Source organism: Asterias amurensis, chromosome 5 (genome assembly GCF_032118995.1).
Source record: "Asterias amurensis chromosome 5, ASM3211899v1".
Lineage (NCBI taxonomy): Eukaryota > Metazoa > Echinodermata > Asteroidea > Forcipulatida > Asteriidae > Asterias > Asterias amurensis.
This window is the reverse complement of record NC_092652.1, coordinates 6,980,938-7,002,495: the sequence shown is the minus strand read 5'-3', so window position 1 is coordinate 7,002,495 and position 21,558 is coordinate 6,980,938. Positions and strand designations below refer to the sequence as shown.

At 37.1% G+C, this 21,558-nt stretch overlaps 2 protein-coding genes across 5 annotated transcripts; one reads left to right on the top strand and one right to left on the bottom strand.

Moving 5' to 3' along the window:
- Nucleotides 1-99: 99 nt before the first annotated feature.
- LOC139936935 (uncharacterized) lies at nucleotides 100-6,367 on the bottom strand. Of its 4 annotated transcripts, none has more exons than XM_071931773.1 (3): nucleotides 6,245-6,366; nucleotides 4,722-4,817; nucleotides 100-2,488 (listed from the first exon to the last, which is right to left on the bottom strand). In XM_071931773.1, exon 3 carries the CDS (start codon nucleotides 2,477-2,479, stop codon nucleotides 1,958-1,960), a length of 522 nt encoding a protein of 173 aa, XP_071787874.1. In that variant the 5' UTR covers nucleotides 2,480-2,488; nucleotides 4,722-4,817; nucleotides 6,245-6,366; the 3' UTR covers nucleotides 100-1,957. The 4 variants fall into 4 exon arrangements, with proteins under 4 accessions (XP_071787874.1, XP_071787872.1, XP_071787875.1 ...); XM_071931771.1 differs by having other exon boundaries at nucleotides 4,745-4,817; XM_071931774.1 differs by having other exon boundaries at nucleotides 4,752-4,817.
- A 6,822-nt stretch (nucleotides 6,368-13,189) lies between these two features.
- LOC139936934 (di-N-acetylchitobiase-like) lies at nucleotides 13,190-21,545 on the top strand. The gene is made up of 7 exons (XM_071931769.1): nucleotides 13,190-13,537; nucleotides 14,229-14,367; nucleotides 14,662-14,864; nucleotides 15,788-15,947; nucleotides 16,994-17,091; nucleotides 17,827-18,024; nucleotides 18,270-21,545. Exons 1-7 carry the CDS (start codon nucleotides 13,340-13,342, stop codon nucleotides 18,459-18,461), a joined length of 1,188 nt encoding a protein of 395 aa, XP_071787870.1. The 5' UTR covers nucleotides 13,190-13,339; the 3' UTR covers nucleotides 18,462-21,545.
- The last annotated feature ends 13 nt before the right edge of the window (nucleotides 21,546-21,558 follow it).

Sequence of the window (21,558 nt, the reverse complement as noted above, 5' to 3'; positions counted from 1 at the left end):
ATGCCTTTAAACCAAAGTTGAACCACCACACAGTGCACCTAGGTCACACCGAGCCATGAGCCCACACAGAAATGAGCGAAGTAAACAAATCTGAGCATTTTAATCATTTTAATGAATCTGTGTTCATTATGCTGCAAAGAACATGCGAAGACACAAAGTGCAAAACTCAGTATATAACAGAACTACAACCTAAAGTTTAAGATAACCAAAGACAAATGGCAATCACCAAAGCCAATACAAAGACTTTGGGTCGTATGAATGCAGGAAAAAGAATTCATAAATATCGGAATGCACTATCTGAGTATAAGGTTTCATGCAAAAAACGTTTATCCTATTAAGTTTCTTAAATCTCTCAGAAGTTGATCAACATTATAGCTGCAGTGCTTCTTACCAAGTAAATTTTAGAGTATTTAAAGGCAGTGGACACTATTGGTAATTGTCAAAGACTAGCCTTCACAGTTGGTGTATCTCAACATATGCATAAAATAAAAAACCTGTGAAATTTTTAGCTCAAATCGGTCATCAAAGTTGCGAGATAATAATGAAAGAAGAAAACACCCTTGTCACACAAAGTTGTGTGCGTTTAGATGGTTGATTTCAATCAAATTCGTGGAAAATTACTTCTTTCTCCAAAACTATGGCACTTCAGAGGGAGCTGTTTCTCACAATGTTTTATACTACCAACCTCTCCCCATATACTTGTCACCAAGAAAGGTTTTATGTTAATAATTATTTTGAGTAATTACCAATAGTGTCCACTGCCTTTAATCCAAAGGAATACCCTACCTTAGAGTTATGAATAATGCCTACCAAAACAAAATTCGCGAAAGAGGAGTAACTTCTCACACTCTTCATTCCAATGGAAACAAAATGATTTACGAGTCATATGCGTCTTAATTTTTTTTTAATAAATTGGAATTTACTCGTCTTATTGCGACCGTGAATGAATGCTTACTGAACAATAAATGCAACTGGGAATCTTGTGTATACTCTTACCAGGATTTTGATGTACCCCACACTGTGGAGAGAAATCAAGTAGAGGGGTTCCACTTTAAGAAGTCTCTTGGAAAATTGATTTGTTATAAAGTTTTGAAGGTCTTGTCTTATTACAAATCTCATTAATTCGTTCTGAACATCACTCAATTTCCTCTGCAAATAGAGTCAGATAGCTGCCTTCAAGACCAATGCTCTGAAGTAGACCATATACTTGATGAAATGAAATTCTGATGTTGCTACATTTCAATCGAAATGTTTTAAAATATTATCCATCTTTTGGACAATTTATATCTTTCACCTAATAACAAATAATTACTGACAAAAAAAGATTTTGTTGAATGATTAGATTTTTACAATTCTAGCCAGGCCCTGACAACAGCTTACAGGAAATTATTTCTTAAAAACAGGATATTTATAATTTTTTGAAACATATTTAACTTCTAAATAATATCCAGAATATCAGAATGATTAAAAACGTAGTTGATAAAAAGCTTCTATATACCATAATAAGAGAAGAAATAAGAGAAGTATTATTTCATTCAACTTTTTTCTACGGACACAAAAATGAGCATTATATTTGGCATTTTACTACAGATTTTTTGCAATTCTGGTCTACGACAAAAGCAACAGATAACAGATAACAGCTAATGTTAATTTGTCATTTGGGTGTTATATTCTTTGTTAAAGGATGGTTAGTAATTTAACTTCAAACATTATGTGAACCCCAAAAATCACTTGCAGTGTTAATAGTATTTAATTTGATATTATTATTTGATGTTATTAATTTGATAGTTGTGGACTGAATGGCCTCGAATTCCCCCTTTGCTTGGTTGTATTCATCGATTGCTCAACATTGGAGCTAATGCATTCTGCAAACTGAATTAAAACTTTAATTTCTATAAAACTTGTTTCTAAAACTATACCTAGTCGGTTGGCTGAATCAAAAGTTTCCCGACGAATTTTACCCAAAGATATAGTCGACCAGGCTACCAAACTTCTCTTTCATGAATTTTACAAATTCGCCAACTTTCTTGGCAATATCCTGAAACTTGCTTTTGATCCAGTTCCAGAGGCTACGGAAAAACTCCTTGATTTTTTCGAAAACTTCTTTGATGAAATCAGTGAGCCTTGAGATAATGGTCAGTGCATACTCTACATATGACTTGTACTCTCTGACTTGCTCTTCATACTCAGCTTGTTCTTTCGGGTCGTCACCGGTGGGTTTCTTCGGCTTCTTTGCTTTGACATCCTCCCTCAGTTCATTTGAACACTTAAAGAATATTCCGTTGAGCTTGTCGAATCGGCTGTCTACAAACTTGTCAATCTCGTCTGCTCCAAGTCCGCTCTTCTCCATTTCTCTTTTCGTTACCTCAAGCTCTGTCTCGAATTCGGATACCACCTGTTGTTGCAGCTTATTAACACGGAGGCGTAGAGTCTGCCTTTGCTCCGTGACAACGGTTCTTACTCTACTGGAGGCACTCATGTTGTTTCCCTGCAAAATAACAAAGCCTATAATGGGTGCGTTCGTTTAGCTTCCCTGGGTCGACCCCGGTGTGTGGCGGGTGTTCATTCCAGGACATATGAAAAAACAAACCTGTGAAAATTGAGCTCAATCCGTCATCGAAGTTGCAAGATATTGTAATGAAAGAAAAAACACCCTTGTCACACGAAATTGTGTGCATTATGGATTGGTTGATTTCGAGACCTCAAGTTCTAAATCTGAGGTCTCGAAATCAAAATTGTTGAAAATTACTTATTTTTCAAAAACTATGGCACTTCAGAGGGAGCCTTTTCACACAATGTTTTTTACCCTCAACCTCTCCCCATATACTCGTCACAAAAAAAGGTATTATGCTAAGAATTATTTTGAGTAATTACCAATGGTGTCCACTGCCTTTAATTTACTACCACCTAGCATCAAAAAATTCACCAACGTTTAAAAGTATTTGGTCGACTACATTGATGTACAACTGTTGCTGTAAAATCGTAAGTTGTCTATATTTAACTGAGGCTTGTACTCATAAACGACCATTTTTTTTAAAGGTCGAAATGCCATTGTTGATACTATTATAACAACATTATTACAAAGCTATAAACTAAGGGCGGCCGAAAGTGTAAAAAAACCTAGTTTTTACATGTTTGGAAAACTTACATCAACAACGAAATACAGAGAATAGTTCCAATTTAAACAAACATCACATAACCATACATTAATGATGTATATTTGTTTCTAATTCTCTTATGTTTTTGTATGTTTTATATTTTTATATATTTATAAATAGATGTTTTCAAATTTTATTAAAGTCACCTGGAAGTGGTATTTTTTTTTAAATAAAGCTTTTGTCACTAAAATATGTGTTTTTATGAGAGGAATGTGAATAAAAAATTAACTAAGGTTTAAAAATCTTAGTTTTGATCGTATTTACAAATTTACGAGTAGGCCCCGACCCGAGAGGGCGCTGTTCGTGACGTATTTCAAGGCGCGATATTTGGAGAGAAAATTTGTAGTCGGGCCCCCGTACATTACGTCTGGGAACATGGCACATCAAAACAAATTTAGACACGATTTTACACACATACGTACATTGAAACTTGAACATGTTGAACGCCTAGTGGTTTTTACAAAAGCCATTGCTGCTATTTTTATTTAACTATGCGACTTTTTAGTGACCAAATGGGTTGTAAGATGTGGGTCTGCCTACGTATTATTATAGAAATACGGCCACGGAGCAGACTGCACGCACGCACTATGGCTGCTGTATAATGGGCGGACGGTCACATAGGACCTGCACGCACGGTGAATCGCATGCGGTACCAACACAAAATCGTGTCACTTGGCAAAAGCTAAAAACATACCCTCAAAGTTCAAACTTACCCGAATTTTGTTCACGTTTAGCAAATGCTCCTCTGAGTTCGTCACGTCTTTCAGATACCTTCTTCGACTTCCCACTAGCTAGAAAAATTGTTGGGACGGCGTCGTGTTTAAGAATGGCTCTTCTCGTCATGTCAAATGAGTTGTGTATCCAGGATTCGAAGCACGACGGCTCTAAGTGTTCGCTGCAGCGCTGAAAAAGACGTCGGACCGGACCACTTTGCTCTAGTTAATCTGACTTTCACAGCCCACAACCGCCTATACTTGGGATCTGCAGGAAACAGATGAAGACTGACCCCATCTTTAGTTGTTTTGCTGCATCCAGCAGCAATACACCTGGTCGGCATGCCGGAAAAATGCCAGAAAAAAACCTTTTTCGCAGCGTACAAACTCACGTCTTAGAATTACATGTACTTTTGCACGTGTGTTTATCTACGCATCGAGGGGGGTCTATGTTTGATCGAGGCAAAGTCTTCCTTTTCCTACGTCACAAAAGGGGTAGGCGGAGTCAACCCCCCAGTCACTTAGTTAATTTTTTTAACATATAAATCGTGACAAACAATTACTCAAAAAATTGTTTTATTGTTAATAAACATATACTCTTATGTTTAAAAGAAAAAAAATCCTATTTCCAGGTGCCTTTAATTTTGAGATCAATCTTTGATTGTTTATAACTATGATCTTGTTCTAAATTCGAATTGTTCTTTGATTTTTGATTTGAATGTTTTATTTCTAAACTCTTTCTTTTGATATCGACCCTTTTCGCCGCCCATAATTTACAGAACATAGATTATAACACTTTCACATAGTTAATACATTAGTTACTATACGAAACAACAGTAGTATAAGTTACATTCACGCATAGGCGTGGCTTACTGTTTACTATTCAACGCCTAAGAATAGCTGTGATGATAAGTCACAGCGACGGTTGATCCAAAGCTCGGTTGTGCTGCGAAAAAAAAATAATAATAATCTACCTCATTACTTAAACATGAACCACTGCAGATAAAAGCAGCAAAGTGTTTCAATCAATCCAACGCACACAACGCCATTCCCATACGCCTTCACTTGTCCGTCCTTTCGCAAATACCCATTGTGCAAGCTTTGGTTGAGGGACATCTGGTCTAGTACTAGTCTTGGTGCAAGACGTTTCCCTTGTCCTTATATCACGCACACCGCGGCCAATTCACCGACACCGCGCGCAACGACTCACCTGACTTATAAGTCCACTCACCGCCGGAGAAACGTCTTGGTCCGTGTACATGTTTGAGTTATGTGACCTCACATACATATTCAACGTGTGGGTCAACAAAATACTACGCACGCGCACAACTGGAAACAGACAAGCGGGCCAGCCTGGTAACTTGCATGCACCCGACGTGTCGAGTGAAAGCCTCGCTCTATCATGCTACGGCGGGAACCCGGGAATATACACACCATGTGCGTTTTGTTGTGCATGCAAAGCTAGGCGATCACTGATCTTTATGTTATTATTAATTAGAGATCAGAGGTTGCGATCGATTGTTAGAGGGAAGAAATTGTCAGTCAATGAAAAAATACTATAACAATATTGCTGACCGCATCGGCAATACTCGAGGAGTCGAGTGTTTTATTTGCGGATGAGAGAACTTGTAACTTGTATGGGTATATTTGCACATTATTTCGAAAATAAAGAAAGATATCCTGCATGGCTATCTGCACTTAACTATAAAGCACAGTTTTGGGCGACAATTGTTATTCATTTCACGTCACGTCTAATTGTGGCCAAGTGTGTTGGCAAAGGATATGTCTGACATGTGTATGTACCTTCTTGTACACATGCACACGGTACACAACCTAATGCCAACGTGGTGTTGTGGCTGGGCTTCTTATCTTCGCGCGAATACGTGTCAAATTACTCGTAGGCTTAGATATAATGGTGGTCGACCACCGGTTGATTTTGACCAAGCTGTGTGAGTATGATACGGAAGTTTCGGGTGTAGTGTTTATTTTTTCTGCATAAAAAGTACTTTCAGGCACTGTGACCCTATAATTATTTGTACCTACAACGTTACCATTTGGACTAAGACTAAAAATGCCAGAAAATCCCATGTTCGTGTACATCGATCTATTTTTGTTAGCTCTGTTGCTAATAAACATCCTCGTTCATAACATTTTAAGATTCCATTCCCCTCAATTAATTGCACTTACAAACATTCTCAAAATCTCTCCTAAAAACAAATTTTAGGGCAAACTAAAATTCGCACATCGTTCAGCAGCAATCATGTTTACAAAAATTAAAAGACGAACGTAAATTTACAAGCCCTACACACCAACATACGAGGAAGCTATACCCTGCAAGATATGTTAACAAAAATTTTAAAATCAACTTCTTACCGAGAAAAGATGTCCATCAATGTTTCGGATCGGCATCATAAATCACCAAATCCGCGTCAAAACTAGCTGTGGACGACGACGGACGGACGAGAGCATGCAGTGTGTACGTACATGTAATGTACATTATGTATGGTGTATGCTGTATGCTGGTACTCAGTTATTTTTGCATTGGTTTAACACAGCGACGTGAAGAGTACCAGTTATGTAGTGAGTAGAGTAGAGTAGAATCCTACTCGTACATGTATGGCGTGTCAAACGTTGCATTATTCGATAATGTACAATATATGTGCGATGTTTCTCATATGCGATAATTGTCACATATGTGCGATATTCATTTGATGTATGCAATAAATGTAATATATATGCAATAAATGTAATATATATGCAATAAATTGTAATATATATGCAATAAATTGTAATATATGTGCGATAAATTGTAATATATGTGCGATAAATTGTAATATATGTGCGATAAATTGTAATATATGTGCGATAAATTGTAATATATGTGCGATAAATTGTAATATATGTGCGATAAATTGTAATATATGTGCGATAAATTGTAATATATGTGCGATAAATTGTAATATATGTGCGATAAATTGTAATATATGTGCGATAAATTGTAATATATGTGCAATAATTTGCAATATATGTGCGATAATTTGCAATAGATATGTGATATTTTTTAATATCTGTTTGATAATTTTGTAGTATATTATATGCGATCATTTGTATGTGATGTTTTGTGACAGTATACATATGCGATAATTTAATATACATGTGCGATGTTCGTTCTTATATATGTGCGAAAACGGAATTGTGGGATATAGTATGGCTTCCTGTCCACTTGATCCCCGTATCCGTAATGTTTTAGATCGGGCCAGACTATACTCTGGACGGTATAGTATGGTTCCTATGGTTCAATGAGATTGGCGTAGGGTTTATAGTGATGGTCAGGGTACGAGACTCGAGCAGCGTATTTCCGAAATAGCCAGCCAGCCGCGTATTCGGATAATAGACCACATACAGTACAGGGAGGTGACAAAATGTTGCATTTTGCTCAAATCTGAAGGTGAAGATCTGTTTTACTCGAACGAATTCTGCAATATTAGCATAATTTAGATATGTTAATTGATAATATGTCAATTTCATAGCTTCACATGATTAAAAAATAATTTATAAAAAGTGAAAAACATTAACAAAACGTCAAAACATGACCCGCAAACAAAAAGGCAAAAATTTTTATTTTGTATTTTTTGCATTTTTTAATATGTCAAAAAATCATCACTGTGAAATACAAAACCATAACTTGAAAAGAATTTATACCCTTCGTTAAAACAAAACATTTAATTTGTAATCCAGAACTTTCAAGACTAATATAGTGGGCGTATCAAATTTTGGAGCTGGGTAAATTTGGTTCACTATCTAGTGGTTAATTAACCACAGTTATTCTGACGCCATTGTCAATGTACATTCCGCCCAATTACATAGACGGTGGACTTAAACACAATTTGAAAAGAATTTGAACCCTTCGTTAAGACAAAAAGTTGCTTTCTTGTTCCAGAATCTTGAAGGAAGATAGACTGGACGTATCAAATTTTGAGCTGGCTAAATTGGTCAACTATTATTGATTCTGCAATAAAAAGAAAATGTTTGTCTTATCAATTACTAAATAAATTGTTTTATTGTTCGTAAGCATATACTCTTATGTTTGAAAGAAAAATACTTCTATTTCCAGGTGACTTTAAATTGTAGAACAGTTAAAGTTAGTAAATTACCGAGCTATATCTGAAACACTCATGATTGATTATTTTTAATTGTTGTCAATAAAATTTAAAAGCTCTTGTGCTATAAAAATTCAACTGTGTCTTGTTTGCAAAATCATTTTTCAAATTTTTGGAATCTTAGTCACCACATTTATAGTTATGTCAGCCGCGAGCAAAAGGTGGTGACACCCTTCGATAAGACAAACATTTTCTTTAAACATTTTCTTTTTATTGCAGAATCAATAATAGTTGACCAATTTAGCCAGCTCAAAATTTGATACGTCCAGTCTATCTTCCTTCAAGATTCTGGAACAAGAAAGCAACTTTTTGTCTTAACGAAGGGTTCAAATTCTTTTCAAATTGTGTTTAAGTCCACCGTCTATGTAATTGGGCGGAATGTACATTGACAATGGCGTCAGAATAACTGTGGTTAATTAACCACTAGATAGTGAACCAAATTTACCCAGCTCCAAAATTTGATACGCCCACTATATTAGTCTTGAAAGTTCTGGATTACAAATTAAATGTTTTGTTTTAACGAAGGGTATAAATTCTTTTCAAGTTATGGTTTTGTATTTCACAGTGATGTTTTTTTGACATATTAAAAAATGCCAAAAATACAAAATTAAAATTTTTGCCTTTTTGTTTGCGGGTCATGTTTTGACGTTTTGTTAATGTTTTTCACTTTTTATAAATTATTTTTTAATCATGTGAAGCTATGAAGCTGACATATTATCAATTATAAATTCTAAATTATGCTAATATTGCAGAATTCGTTCGAGTAAAACAGATCTTCACCTTCAGATTTGAGCAAAATGCAACATTTTGTCACCTCCCTGTACTGTATGTGTTCTATTATCCGAATACGCGGCTCTGGCTGGCTATTTCGGAAATACGCTGCTCGAGTCTCGTACCCTGACCATCACTATAAACCCTACGCCAATCTCATTGAACCATAGGAACCATACTATACCGTCCAGAGTATAGTCTGGCCCGATCTAAAACATTACGGATACGGGGATCAAGTGGACAGGAAGCCATACTATATCCCACAATTCCGTTTTCGCACATATATAAGAACGAACATCGCACATGTATATTAAATTATCGCATATGTATACCGTCACAAAACATCGCATACAAATGATCGCATATAATATACTACAAAATTATCAAACATATATTAAAAATTATCGCATATGTATTGCAAATTATCGCACATATATTGCAAATTATTGCACAAATATTACAATTTATCGCACATATATTACAATTTATCGCACATATATTACAATTTATCGCACACATATTACAATTTATCGCACATATATTACAATTTATCGCACATATATTACAATTTATCGCACATATATTACAATTTATTGCATATATATTACATTTATTGCATATGTATTACATTTGTTGCATATATATTACATTTATTGCATATATATTACATTTATTGCATACATCAAATGAATATCGCACATAATATGTGACAATTATCGCATATATGTGAGAAACATCGCACATATATTGTACATTATCGAATAATGCAACGTTTGACACGCCATACTCGGACCCACAAGTTTGGGGTTTTTCCGCATAAACGCCAGAGGCCTATGAAGCAAATTAACATGGGGTCATGAAAACAACGCTGAAAGCGGTCAACAGTACTTAATCATGAAACCGATTTGTCAATTTCGAGCTTTTTTTCTAATACTTACAAAAACGTTAAAAGCACTGAACATGTTTGGTAAATTGTCATTCTCACTTGGTGTATCCCAACATATGCCTATAAATAACAAGCCTTTTGACTCACTTGGTTATTGAAGTTGCAAGAAAATGATGAAAGAAAAAACAGTCACCCTTGAATGTTGTACGAAATAATGTGCTTTCAGATAGGAATAAAAGGCTTCGGCCAGAAGTATTTTATTACTTAAGTGGGAAATTACCGTTTTCTAAAAAACTACGCTAGTGGAGGGAGTCGTTTCGCACAATGTTTTTAATACTATCAACAGCTCTTCGATCGCTGCTCGTTACCAAGTAAGGTTTTATGCTAATAACCAAACGTGTGCAGTGCCTGCAAACCTACATGACAATCTAATACGCTTTTATAAGACTTCGATTTTTCAAACAAAGCTAGCCGATATAATGAATTTATCGTTTCTGTTTGTGAAATTTTGCAAAAACTGATATTTCTATTAAACATTGTCGTCATATAAAGCTAGTTTCAAACTCTTTTGGTTTGTGTAAAAACTCAATTATGTGTCCGCTAACGATGACACTATAGAATGTACACCTTTTTAAAGAACAGACACTACTACTTTTAAAGGCATTGGACACTTTAGGTAAACAGTATTGTCCAAGGCCCACACTTCGTGTATCACAACTTAATTATAAAATAACAAGCCTGTGAAAATTTAGGCTCAATCGGGCATCGGAGTCGGGAAAAAATAACGAGAAAACCCACTCATGTTTCCGCACGTTTCGCCGTGTCATGACATGTGTTTAAAACAAATCCGTAATTCTCGATATCGAGAATTGATATTGTTTTAATGTTTTCTCAAAAAGTAAAGCATTTCATGGACTAATATTTCAAGAGAAGTCTTTCACCATTACCTTCTGTAAACCCTGTAAATTATTAGTAAATCTGTGAACTTTTAATTTGTTTTCTGTACAGAAAGTGTCCAATGGCTTTAAATGCACTTGACACCTTTAAGTAATTATATTGTCAAAGACTATATTCTCACTTGGTGTATCCCAACATATGCATACACAAGCAAACCTGTGAACATTTTGGGTCAATTAATCATTGAAGTTGCAAGAGAATGATGATTGAAAAACACCATTGTTGCACAAAATGTGTGTGCTTTCAGATGGCTAATGAAATTCTTCAGTTGAAGTATTTTATTATTTGAGCGAGAAATTACCTCTTTCTCAAAAACTATGTTACTTCAGAGGGACCAGTTTCTCACAATGATGATATACTATCAAAAACTCTACATTGCTCGTTTACCCAAAAAGTTGTTACTAAACGATGCTTAAATTTAAATTATTTGCAATAGTCAATAGTCGGTCATGACCGCTGCAGCTTTGAAACCTGGCCACAGTGTTTCCCGCCAATTTAAAGGCATTTAATACCTAAACCGAAAAAATATTACTCGCACATAAGTGCACATAAACACATAGACAATGTTGACCCCAGTTGGAATGAGGGCTTACAGCACACACAACCAGAAAGTAATAATAATGATTTAGTAAACCTTAAAGGCAGTGGACACTTTTGGTATTTGTCAAAAACGAGCCTTCAAAGTTGGTGTATCTCAACATATGCATACAATAACTAACCTATGAAAATTTGAGCTCAATCGGTCATCAAAGTTGCGAGATAATAATGAAAGAAGAAAACACCCTTGTCACACGAAGTTGTGTGCGTTTAGATGGTTGATTTCGAGACCTCCAGTTCTTAATCTGAGGTCTCGAGATCAAATCCATGGAAAATTAATTCTATATCGAAAACTCTGGCACTTCAGCGGGAGCCGTTTCTCACAATGTTTTATACCACCAACCTCTCCCCATTACTCGTCACCAAGAAAGCTTTTATGCTAATAATTATTTTGAGTATTACCAATAGTGTCCACTGCCTTTTACATACAAGGCAGTTATTGTGCAATTCATTGAGAAAAGTCGGCCACTTCGTTCAAAGCGCAAACCATTTTAATGCAACACAATTTAGGCTAGGTGGGGAGTGGCATTCGAGTGCTTTGTTGTGTCCATATTTCTTGTCGAAAAAAGGCCTTGCGCTAACATCGACACCAATACACTGTGATGTCATACACGAAGCCAGTGCTTCTTCTCGACACTTGAAATGGTCGACAAAAAGTATACAAGTTCGACAAGTTAGACGGACTAACTTCATGACAGAAATGAGACTTACAGTACTTCAGTGGTGGTGTGTTCGATGCGCCGGACTAGAAACGTATGAATGGCTGCTCTCAAGCATACAGCTACTATATAGTCCGGTCAATCTATCAGAAATACTGGCTTAGTATGACTGGACTAATATTTTTAAAATGTGCTCACCGCACATTATTTGCATACGTCTTAAAATAGTTAAGGGTTTTTTTGCCGGATTGGTCATTGTGCGCCTGCGCAGCCAAACATACATGCTCTCAAAGTATAACGTAGTCTTGGCCCAAGACGATGGTGCTTGAATCTGGATAGTGTACTACGCGCGGTTGAATCGCCAAAGCGCGCCCGCCACGGTATGATTTAGTTACGTGGACGGCTTGAAATCTAGACTACACTCTGCAAGCTACCATCGATGGTAGCTTGCAGAGTGTAATCTAGATTTCTCAGGTCTCGAAATCAAATTCGTTGAAAATTACTTCTTTCGCGAAAACTACATTACTTCAGAGAGAGCCGTTTCTCACAATGCTTTATACCATCAACCTCACCCCATTACTCATAATCAAGTATGGTTTCATGATAATAATTATTTGAATAATTACCAATAGTGTCCACTGTCTTTAAATGGGACTTCTGAAGGATCAGGATTGATAACAATCTGCAAGACTTTTGTCCACACAAATACTTACTCACAATACTGACATCAATGCAATAACATTAAATTCAAACATTGAATACTGAGCACATTTTCATTTTTTTTTTAATTCTTACTTTAAAAAATATGTATATACTTGGGATAGGTTTTCTCGGAAATGTTTTGCAAATTTTCATTCAATTTCATTAACTCGTACTAAAAATACGCAAAACTTCCTCGAATTAATCTAACTAAAATTTAGTTTTTTTTTGTTACTTGCTGGCTTGCTTGCTGATTGGCTGCCATGGCTTTCTGGCTGGCTTGCTTGGTTGCTTGCTTATCTGCTGACTGCTTGCTTGCTTGCTTGTTTGTTTGGGACAGTTAATTTCTTGCTTACTTGTTTGCTTTGCTTGCTTGTCTGTTTGCACGCTTTCATGCATTGCTTGCTTGCTGGCTTGTTTGCATGCTCGCTTGCTTGCTTGCTTGCTGGCTGGCTTGCAGCTAGCTTGCTCACTTGCTTGCTAGCTGGTTGTTGCTGCTTGTTTGCTTGCGACAGTTAAATTTGTTTACTTCTATTTTCTCTCTCCTTGGCACCCAACTGTTGTTTAAGGAGTTCATGGCTTTCGTTTTTGTCTGACTACAGTTATTGTTGAAAGAACAAGGTCGTTGCTCTATACGACTACAATAGTAGGCCTACCCACGATTATGGGGCCTACTCTATTGAACAGTACGGTTCGATTCGCACGAGAGAACTAAGTTTATACAAGGATCCCGTGAGCCATGGAGCTCATACCACAACTAAAAATGGCTGCCTCTGGTTGCAATTCTCTCACTGTGTACAGCTACAGTACTGTTTTGCTGTTATCGGTTCTTCTCGCTGTTTTTACGGGGACAAATTGCTTCATGCGCAAGAATGATCCATGTCCGTGCAAAGATCAGACACTTTGTAATTTCATCACGAAAACTCCGCAGAAAGAGGTAGGGTTTGCTATTTTCTTTAATCGCATGCCCTTTCGTGTTGATTGACATACATGTAGACAGCCCGACCCGAACGGATACAACAAAGCTTGTCTTTCTGTGTATATGCACAGCCGAACCCGACAGACACAACGAAGTTTGTACGTCTGTCTGTGCTAACAAGAATCAACAAAAATTTGTCTGTCTGTCTGTCTGTCCGTCAGTCCGTCCGTCCGTCCGTCCGTCCGTCTGTCCGTCTGTCTGTCTGTCTGTCTGTCTGTGTTTGCAAGATAATTTGATTCCCCAAAATGATTAAGGACCATAGAAAACACCTAGGAAAGTCCACGGGTTGGCGCTCCACTACACATCGTTGTCTGGCTGTTTGCCTGTTAGTATGACTGCCTGTTTGATTCATTGTTTGTTCAGTGCTTGTTTGTGGTTTGTTTGTTTTTATTTTTTCGTTTTTTTTTAGCCGATGATCTTCCCGTCAAGGAAAGTCAACAAACTCACACAATGGTATATACAGCCGATCTCTCTCATACAGTCGTCTATGTCTTTGATTATAAATCTTACAAATCAACTGCAAAATCAAAACTGCAAGCCTTCACAATTTGAGACACGGCTTTAAAAATGTTGTCAGATAGAGTCAGATTTAAAAAACAAAAGTTCATAAGTTGAAAGAATTATCATACTCTGATGGTTTCAATCGCAGCTCTTCGTTTTTCAAGTCTCAGACGTGAACTGGTTGGAATATGACTGGTCTTACATAACAACTCTGGTCAACTTCGCTGCGTATAACCCGGATGAAATGTGCTATGCTCACTCCAAGGGTGCAAGATATATCAGGGCCGGTAAGTTCCAGTTTAGGACACCCGAAATCATAGGCCGAGTCCAAGTTGGCAGCTACAGCTATACGGCTACGGCTGAGTCGTGACGTCATCGTCCGTTGACGTAAAAGACGTCCTCAGCAACAGTCGTAGCCGATAGCCGTAGCTGCAAAATCTCCAACTGAGCTTTCTTAACGCTTCGTAATTCTTTTATGCTTGTCAATTTTTGGGATGAGGTTGTTATTAGAAAATAGTTGAGTGATTTGTTTTCCTACGTTCTGACACTTTATTCATTTTTTCGTTTTATTGTATTGGTAGTGGGCTACCCGCTAAACGAACTATCCAACGCGACATATCGCAGCGTCTGGGTGAAACAGCAGGTCGAGTTGGCCACTAAACAATACACGGATGGCATAAACATCGACTTTGAGAAACCCCTCAGTCGGAGTAGGTCCGAGCTGCTTACTGAGTTGGTAAATGAAACAGCCCAGGCATTCCGTGCTGTAAATCCCTATGCACAGGTCAGTATTCTCCATTCAAAGGTTGTGAAATTGTAGATTTCCGGTTCTTTGAATTGACTGCTTTGTTCATGTCATTTATACCTCAAATTGTCAGTTTAGTTATTGATAATTTGTGTTAATTTTAGTTTAAAGGAAGTGGACTCTATTGGTAATTACTCAAAATAATTATTAGCATGAAATTTGTTTGGTAACGATTAATGGAGAGCTGGTGATGGTATAAAACACTGTGAGAAATGGCTCCCTCTGAGGTAACATAGTTTTTGAGAAAGAAGTAATTTTCGACGAATTTGATTTTTCGAGACCTCAGTTTTAGAATTAGTTTGAGGTTTCGAAATCAAACATCTAAAAGCACACAACAACATGTGACAAGGGTGTTTTTTCTTTCATTATTATCTCGCAACTTCGACGACCGATTGAGCTCAAATTTGCACCTAGGTTTGTTATTTTATGTAGATGTTGAGATACACAAAGTCAAAAGACTGGTATTTGACAGTTAACAATAGTGCCCACTGTCTTTAAGTGATACCAAACGTAATGTTGTACTAATGTTGGCGCATTATCACGTTCCCACGTCCCACACGCAAACACACCTTAAATACCGTCAGTAAACTAGCCTCTGTGTGATGTGTCAACCACACTGCACAACCCACAAAATCTCAATGGTGCTGGTTATTTGATCCTGGTGGTCAGTACCAATCAAAACAAAATGATCAATGAAAAAGCTTTCATTCGATGTACACAAACTTATCAGTTCACACTAACAGGTTACGTTAGACCAATGGCGTGACTTTTTCTGAAGTGTAAGGTAGAAAAATTTAATTTAAAAACAACAATATCATGAATGTTTTTGTTTGTTTTTACATTGGCCATTTCAAGTTGCGCTATTTTAATTGTTTGTTTGTTTGTTTTTTGTTCTGCAACAGATAACGATTGATGTCCCCCACGCCCCATGTGGTTACGGTCGTTGCTACGACTACGTCAAGTTAGCTTCCATATGTGACTTTTTGGCCATCATGGACTACGACATGGTGGGACCATCCCATGACGCCCATTCTAATGACGGCATCAACTATGTTAAACAGGGTTCGTATGATATAACTTGTATTTAACCTTTACAACAATGTAATAACAACACGTAATTATATACCTCATGCATAGAATCCTCTCTGATTGGTTAAAGCCATTGGACCCTTTCGGTACAGAAAAAAAAAGTTTACAGATTTACAAATAACTTACAGGGTTTACAGAAGGTAGTGGTGAAAGACTTCTCTTGAAATATTATTCCATGAAATGCTTTACTTTTTGAGAAAACAGTAAAACAATATAAATTCTCGTTAGCGAGAATTACGGATTTATTTTGAACACATGTCATGACACGGCGAAACGCGCGGATACAAGGGTGGGTTTTCCGTTATTTTCTCCCGACTCCGATGACCGATTGAGCCTAAATTTTCACAGGTTTGTTATTTGATATAGAAGTTGTGATACACGAAGTGTGGGCCCTCGACAACACTGTTTACCGAAAGGGTCCAATGGCTTTAAAAATGGAGTCATGGAAATAGCTATACACCCTTTTTCTATCAAGATGACGTCATCGTGCGCGGGGTTATTTTACGACTGTGTTACACAACACATGGGACCAACGGCTTTGCATCCAATCCAAAGGACGAAGCAGCATACGTGTCTTGATTTTAAGGACAAGTGTTACTTGGACTCGAACTCACACTCTGCTGATCCCATAATGAGCTTGAGTTCGGTGCTTTAAACCGCTAGGCCGAGTTCTTTGAGTCCGGGTATTAAGTTTGGATTTCATAAATCAACAAGCTTAGACCAACGCAATTCCTACGGCTTCTGGTTTGCTTAAAGCCACATCATTTGCATGACCGAAGTTTTGGTTTGTTCTGAACAGCCGTTTTTACATTCTACCTTGTCACTTCAGGACTGACAATGGCTTCCCCATGTCAGGCAGACGTTTGTTACTTACGAACCATCACTGTATTAGGCTTTTCAAATTAGTCAACAACCCAACGCGAGTAGACCAACACGATCCAGGAGCAAGTTGAGCTTCCAGGGCATTTTTCTCGAGTTTTGTAGTCACTCTTAATTGTTTTCTTCTTCTTATACTACAGGCTGGGAGGCATTCTTAAAGGAAGGCATTCCCGCCAGTAAATTGGTTACTGCAGTGCCATGGTATGGCTACGACTTCCCCTGCACTCATCTCCTAAAGGTAGGGCTTTAAAGACACTTGACGCCTTTTGGTGATTGTCAAACAGCAGTATTCTGACTTGGTGTATCCCAACATATGCATACAAACAATAATTTATCTGTGAACATTGATTCAATTGGTCATAATTGAAATAAAAATTGAAATAATGACATAAAAACACCCTTGCTCTCTTAAGAACCAACTCAACCTGGCAAGTATATATACACAAGGTGTTACCGTAAACCAAAATTAATACACACTGATACCTCACCATGCAATGCCTCAAATCCTATAAAACACCCTTGTTGCACATTAATTTGTGTACTTTCAGTTGACTACAGAGGCAAAAGCCACGAACTATTTTGATATGAGTGAGAAATGATTTCTTTCCCCAAAACTGTGTTATTTCAGAGGGAGCCGCTTCTCACAATGTGTTATACCCATCAACTGCTCTCCTTTTGTTACAACAGTATTTTTTATTTATTGGCAAATTTTTCAATAGTTGACATGTCAACTGTGAAAGTTTCAGTTGGCATCTTTGTTTAGGGAAACAGGAGAACTGTTCCTGTTTTTTTTGTTTCGAGAAAGTCAAATCCCTCGACGCTTTAAAACGAGTTTACAGTGGGTTAAAAATAGTTGTTTTGTTTTGTTTTCACTCAGCCATGAAAAGTACTTACCAACAGTTAATAGAAAAAGACTTGTGCTGCTGTGTGGTTATCTTTTTGCTAACAACATTTTTTTAATTATTTTTTTTAGGACAACATATGTTCTTATAATGCTCCACAAGATGAAAATGACATCGTGACAGCAAATGACGTCATGACAAAGAGAGGTGTGCAGAAGTACGGGTCGCGCGTCCAAGTTGTGTATAAGCGTATTACACAGCTATTGAAGAATTCTACGACCGGTCGAATCTTCAATGAAACGTATGGGTCGCCATTCTTCAATCACTTGGTAAAGACTTTAAGATGATCATTGTAGTAATAATTAAATAATAATATGGATTTATAACGCGCACTTCTCCAGAAAAGCGCCTAAACGAAAATAAATCACATTTACATACAAATTAATTAAATTGGAGAATACAAAAACATATTGTTAAATTAACCCCAATATAAGTGTATGTGAACAAGTGTGACTTTATACAGAACTAACACACATCGGTGTATATGGGTAATTATCTGTGTTATATTATACAGGTATCGGGTCACATTCACCAACTGTGGTACGACGATCCAGAAAGCCTGACGCTCCGCTACAACGCCGCCAAATCCTTCCAGCTCCGTGGCGTCTCAATGTGGCAAGCGGATTGCTTGGATTATTTGGACGATCCGGAAGCAAAAGCTCTCACAAAGGCAATGTGGGATGCCATTAACACCTTTTTCATGTAATAATAGTTTAGCTTATTGTTTCTTTGGTGTATTACTCACTTAATTTAATCGGATCCGGGTTGGATTTCACAAAGAGTTTTATGTCAGAAGACTAGTCTTATCTCGAGTAAGGACGAGTTGCTCGTCCTCACTTAGGACAAGACTTAAAAGTTTGTAACCAATTTTTAAAGGGTCTGGGTACGTTGTGTTGGACACAAAACACAATTTCTACATAATTTACATTAAACTCACACAATTTGAAGACAATGTTCTATAGAAAGCTTCCCCTTAAAATATTACTTGCTGAGGTGTTATAGTTTTTGAGGAATTAGTAAAACAAGTCACATAAATATTTTTTCGTCTCAGGAGACAAAAATTGTTTTAGCATGTAAACGTGTTTTCGTTACATTGTTGTTCTCATTTCTCAAATACTACAGCACCTCGGTGAGTAATATTTTAAAGTAAGCTTTCTACTCTTCAAACGGTGTAAGTTTAAAGGAAGTGGACACTATTGGTAATACTCAAAATAATTATTATCATAAGACCTTTCTTGATTACGGGTAAAGGGGAGAGGTTGATAGTGTAAAACATTGTGAGAAACAGCTCCCTCTGAAGTAACGTAGTTTTCGAGAAAGAAGTTATTTTCAACGAATTTGATTTCGAGACCTGAGGTCTCAAAATCAAGCATCTGAAAGCACACAACTTAGTGAGACCATGGTGCGAAATTTTTTTTTTTTTTCTTAATATCTCGCAACTTCGACGGCCGATTGAGCTCAAATTTCCACAGGTTTGTTATGTTATGCAAATGTTGAGATACACCAATTGTGAAGAATAGTCTTAGACAATTACCAATAGTGTCCAGTGTCTTTAATGTAATTCTGTGGACATTGTGTCTTGTATTACAAAGAGTACCATAATCCTTGAGTCGTACGACTATAGTCATAAGAGGAACATCTATGTGAATTAATTGACCCCAGGACAGGGGCAGTAATAAATGTGCATCCTCTATCGTGTGCACACAGGGGAAATTAGTAGGTTAGCGCTTTAATATATTATTGGAATATTAAAAAGCTTCAGGCCTAAAGTCTTTTGATATTTTGGGGGGCATCTGAAAACACACATGTGCAAAAGGGTGTTTTTTCTTTCATTTGTTTTTCCGACTTCGATGACCAACTGAACCCACGTTTTCACAGAAAACTGGTCCTAGTCAATTACCAAAGATGTGTCCAGGGGTGGGTTTCACAAAGAGCAGTTACTCGTCCTAACTTAGGACTATCCATGCAATTTGTATATCTCCTAGGACTAGTCCTAAGTTAGGACTAGTCCTAACTCTTTGTGGAATCGACCCCAGTGCCTGCATTCGGAGTGAACCACTTGGGGGTTCGTTTAGTTAACTTATTTATAGGCCCTACATCCCCATATATTGTATACATTAGTGTACGATCCTTTGTTGCATAGTGCAGAGGGACAACAATACACTGTTCTGTAAAAACAAAATCAACGCTGTAAAACAAGGTGTGCACGTGTGCTATATAGTCCAAGCACTACATTTTGTAGGCTTATTTTGTCCTCAGAACTACACTTAGTATTTAGAATGCTTAAAGGCAGTGGACACTATTGGTAATTACTCAAAATATTTATTAGCATTAAACCTTTCTTGGTGACGAGTAATGGGGAGAGGTTGATGGTATAAAAATATGTGAGAAACGGCTCCCTCTAAAGTGCCATAGCTTTCGAGAAAGAAGTAATTTTCAACGAATTTGATTTCGAGACCTCGGGTTTAGAACTTGAGGTCTCGAAATCAACCATCTAAACACACACAACTTCGTGTGACAAGGGTGGTTTTTTCTTTCATTATTATCTCGCAAGTTCGATGACCGATTGAGCTCAAATTTACACAGGTTTGTTATTTTATGCATATGTTGAGATACACCAACTGTGAAGGCTAGTCTTTGACAATTATTACCAATAGTGTCCACTGGCTTCAAAACACACACCCGGCCAAGCCACTTTACTCATAGCATATCTGACACGCATAATAACGTGATGTTCCCAACAATTGCGTGCAAAGCCCCAATTCCTATATAGTTTCGACAACAACAATATTTTGCTCAGGTTGTTTACGCTTTCACGATAAGTTGACTGTGTTCCCCTTCTGCATTTAACGCAAAAAAATGTATTATAACAATCCTTTGTCAATTATTTAATAATTCACATAACAAATCTGTGTACATTTTGACTTGATTGGTCATCGAGGTTGCAAGAGATAGAAGAAGGAACATTACGATCTTGTTGTACACATTGGAGAGCTTTCAGATGCAAATAAAAAATTAGGGGTTGGTTTAAACCCATTACACCTACAAAATGCTTCAGCCCTGAAAGCTTTGTATTATTGAGTGAGAAATTATCCTCTTTTTTTTCTCCAAAACTACTTACTTAAAGGAACCCGTTGCCTTGGATCGGTCGAGTTGGTCTTTGAAAAGCGTTTGTAACCGTTTGTTATAAAATGCATATGATTGGAAAGATGTTTTAAAATTAGTATATAATGATCCACACAAATCTCCCTCGAAATTGCGTGGTTTTCCTTTTACCTCGTCGGCTAACACGGTCGGCCCATCCTACCTCCATGGTCGGCCATTTATGGGAGTCAAATTTTTGACTCCCATAAATGGCCGACCGTGTTAGTTTGCAAAGTAAAAGGAAAACCACGCAATTTCGAGGCAAATTTTTGTGGATCATTGTATTCTACTTTTAAATCATCTTTATAACCATATGAATTTTGTAACAAACGGTTACAAACGCTTTTCAAAGACCAAATCGACCGATCCAAGGCAACGTGTTCCTTTAAGACGTAACTACAAACTTAAGAGACCGATTCAGCCCAAATTGGGATGAAAATGTTAGGTTCGCACATTAAAGTCACCTGAAAATAGAATTGTTTTCTTTCAAACATAAGAGTATATGCTTACGAACAATAAAACAATTTTTTTAGTAATTGTTTGTCACGATTTATATGTTTGAAAAATATATAAAGTTGTTTGGGGGGCTGACTCCGCCTACCCCTTCTGTGACGTCAATCAAGGCAGACTTTGCCTGAAATGCGTATAGTAAACACACG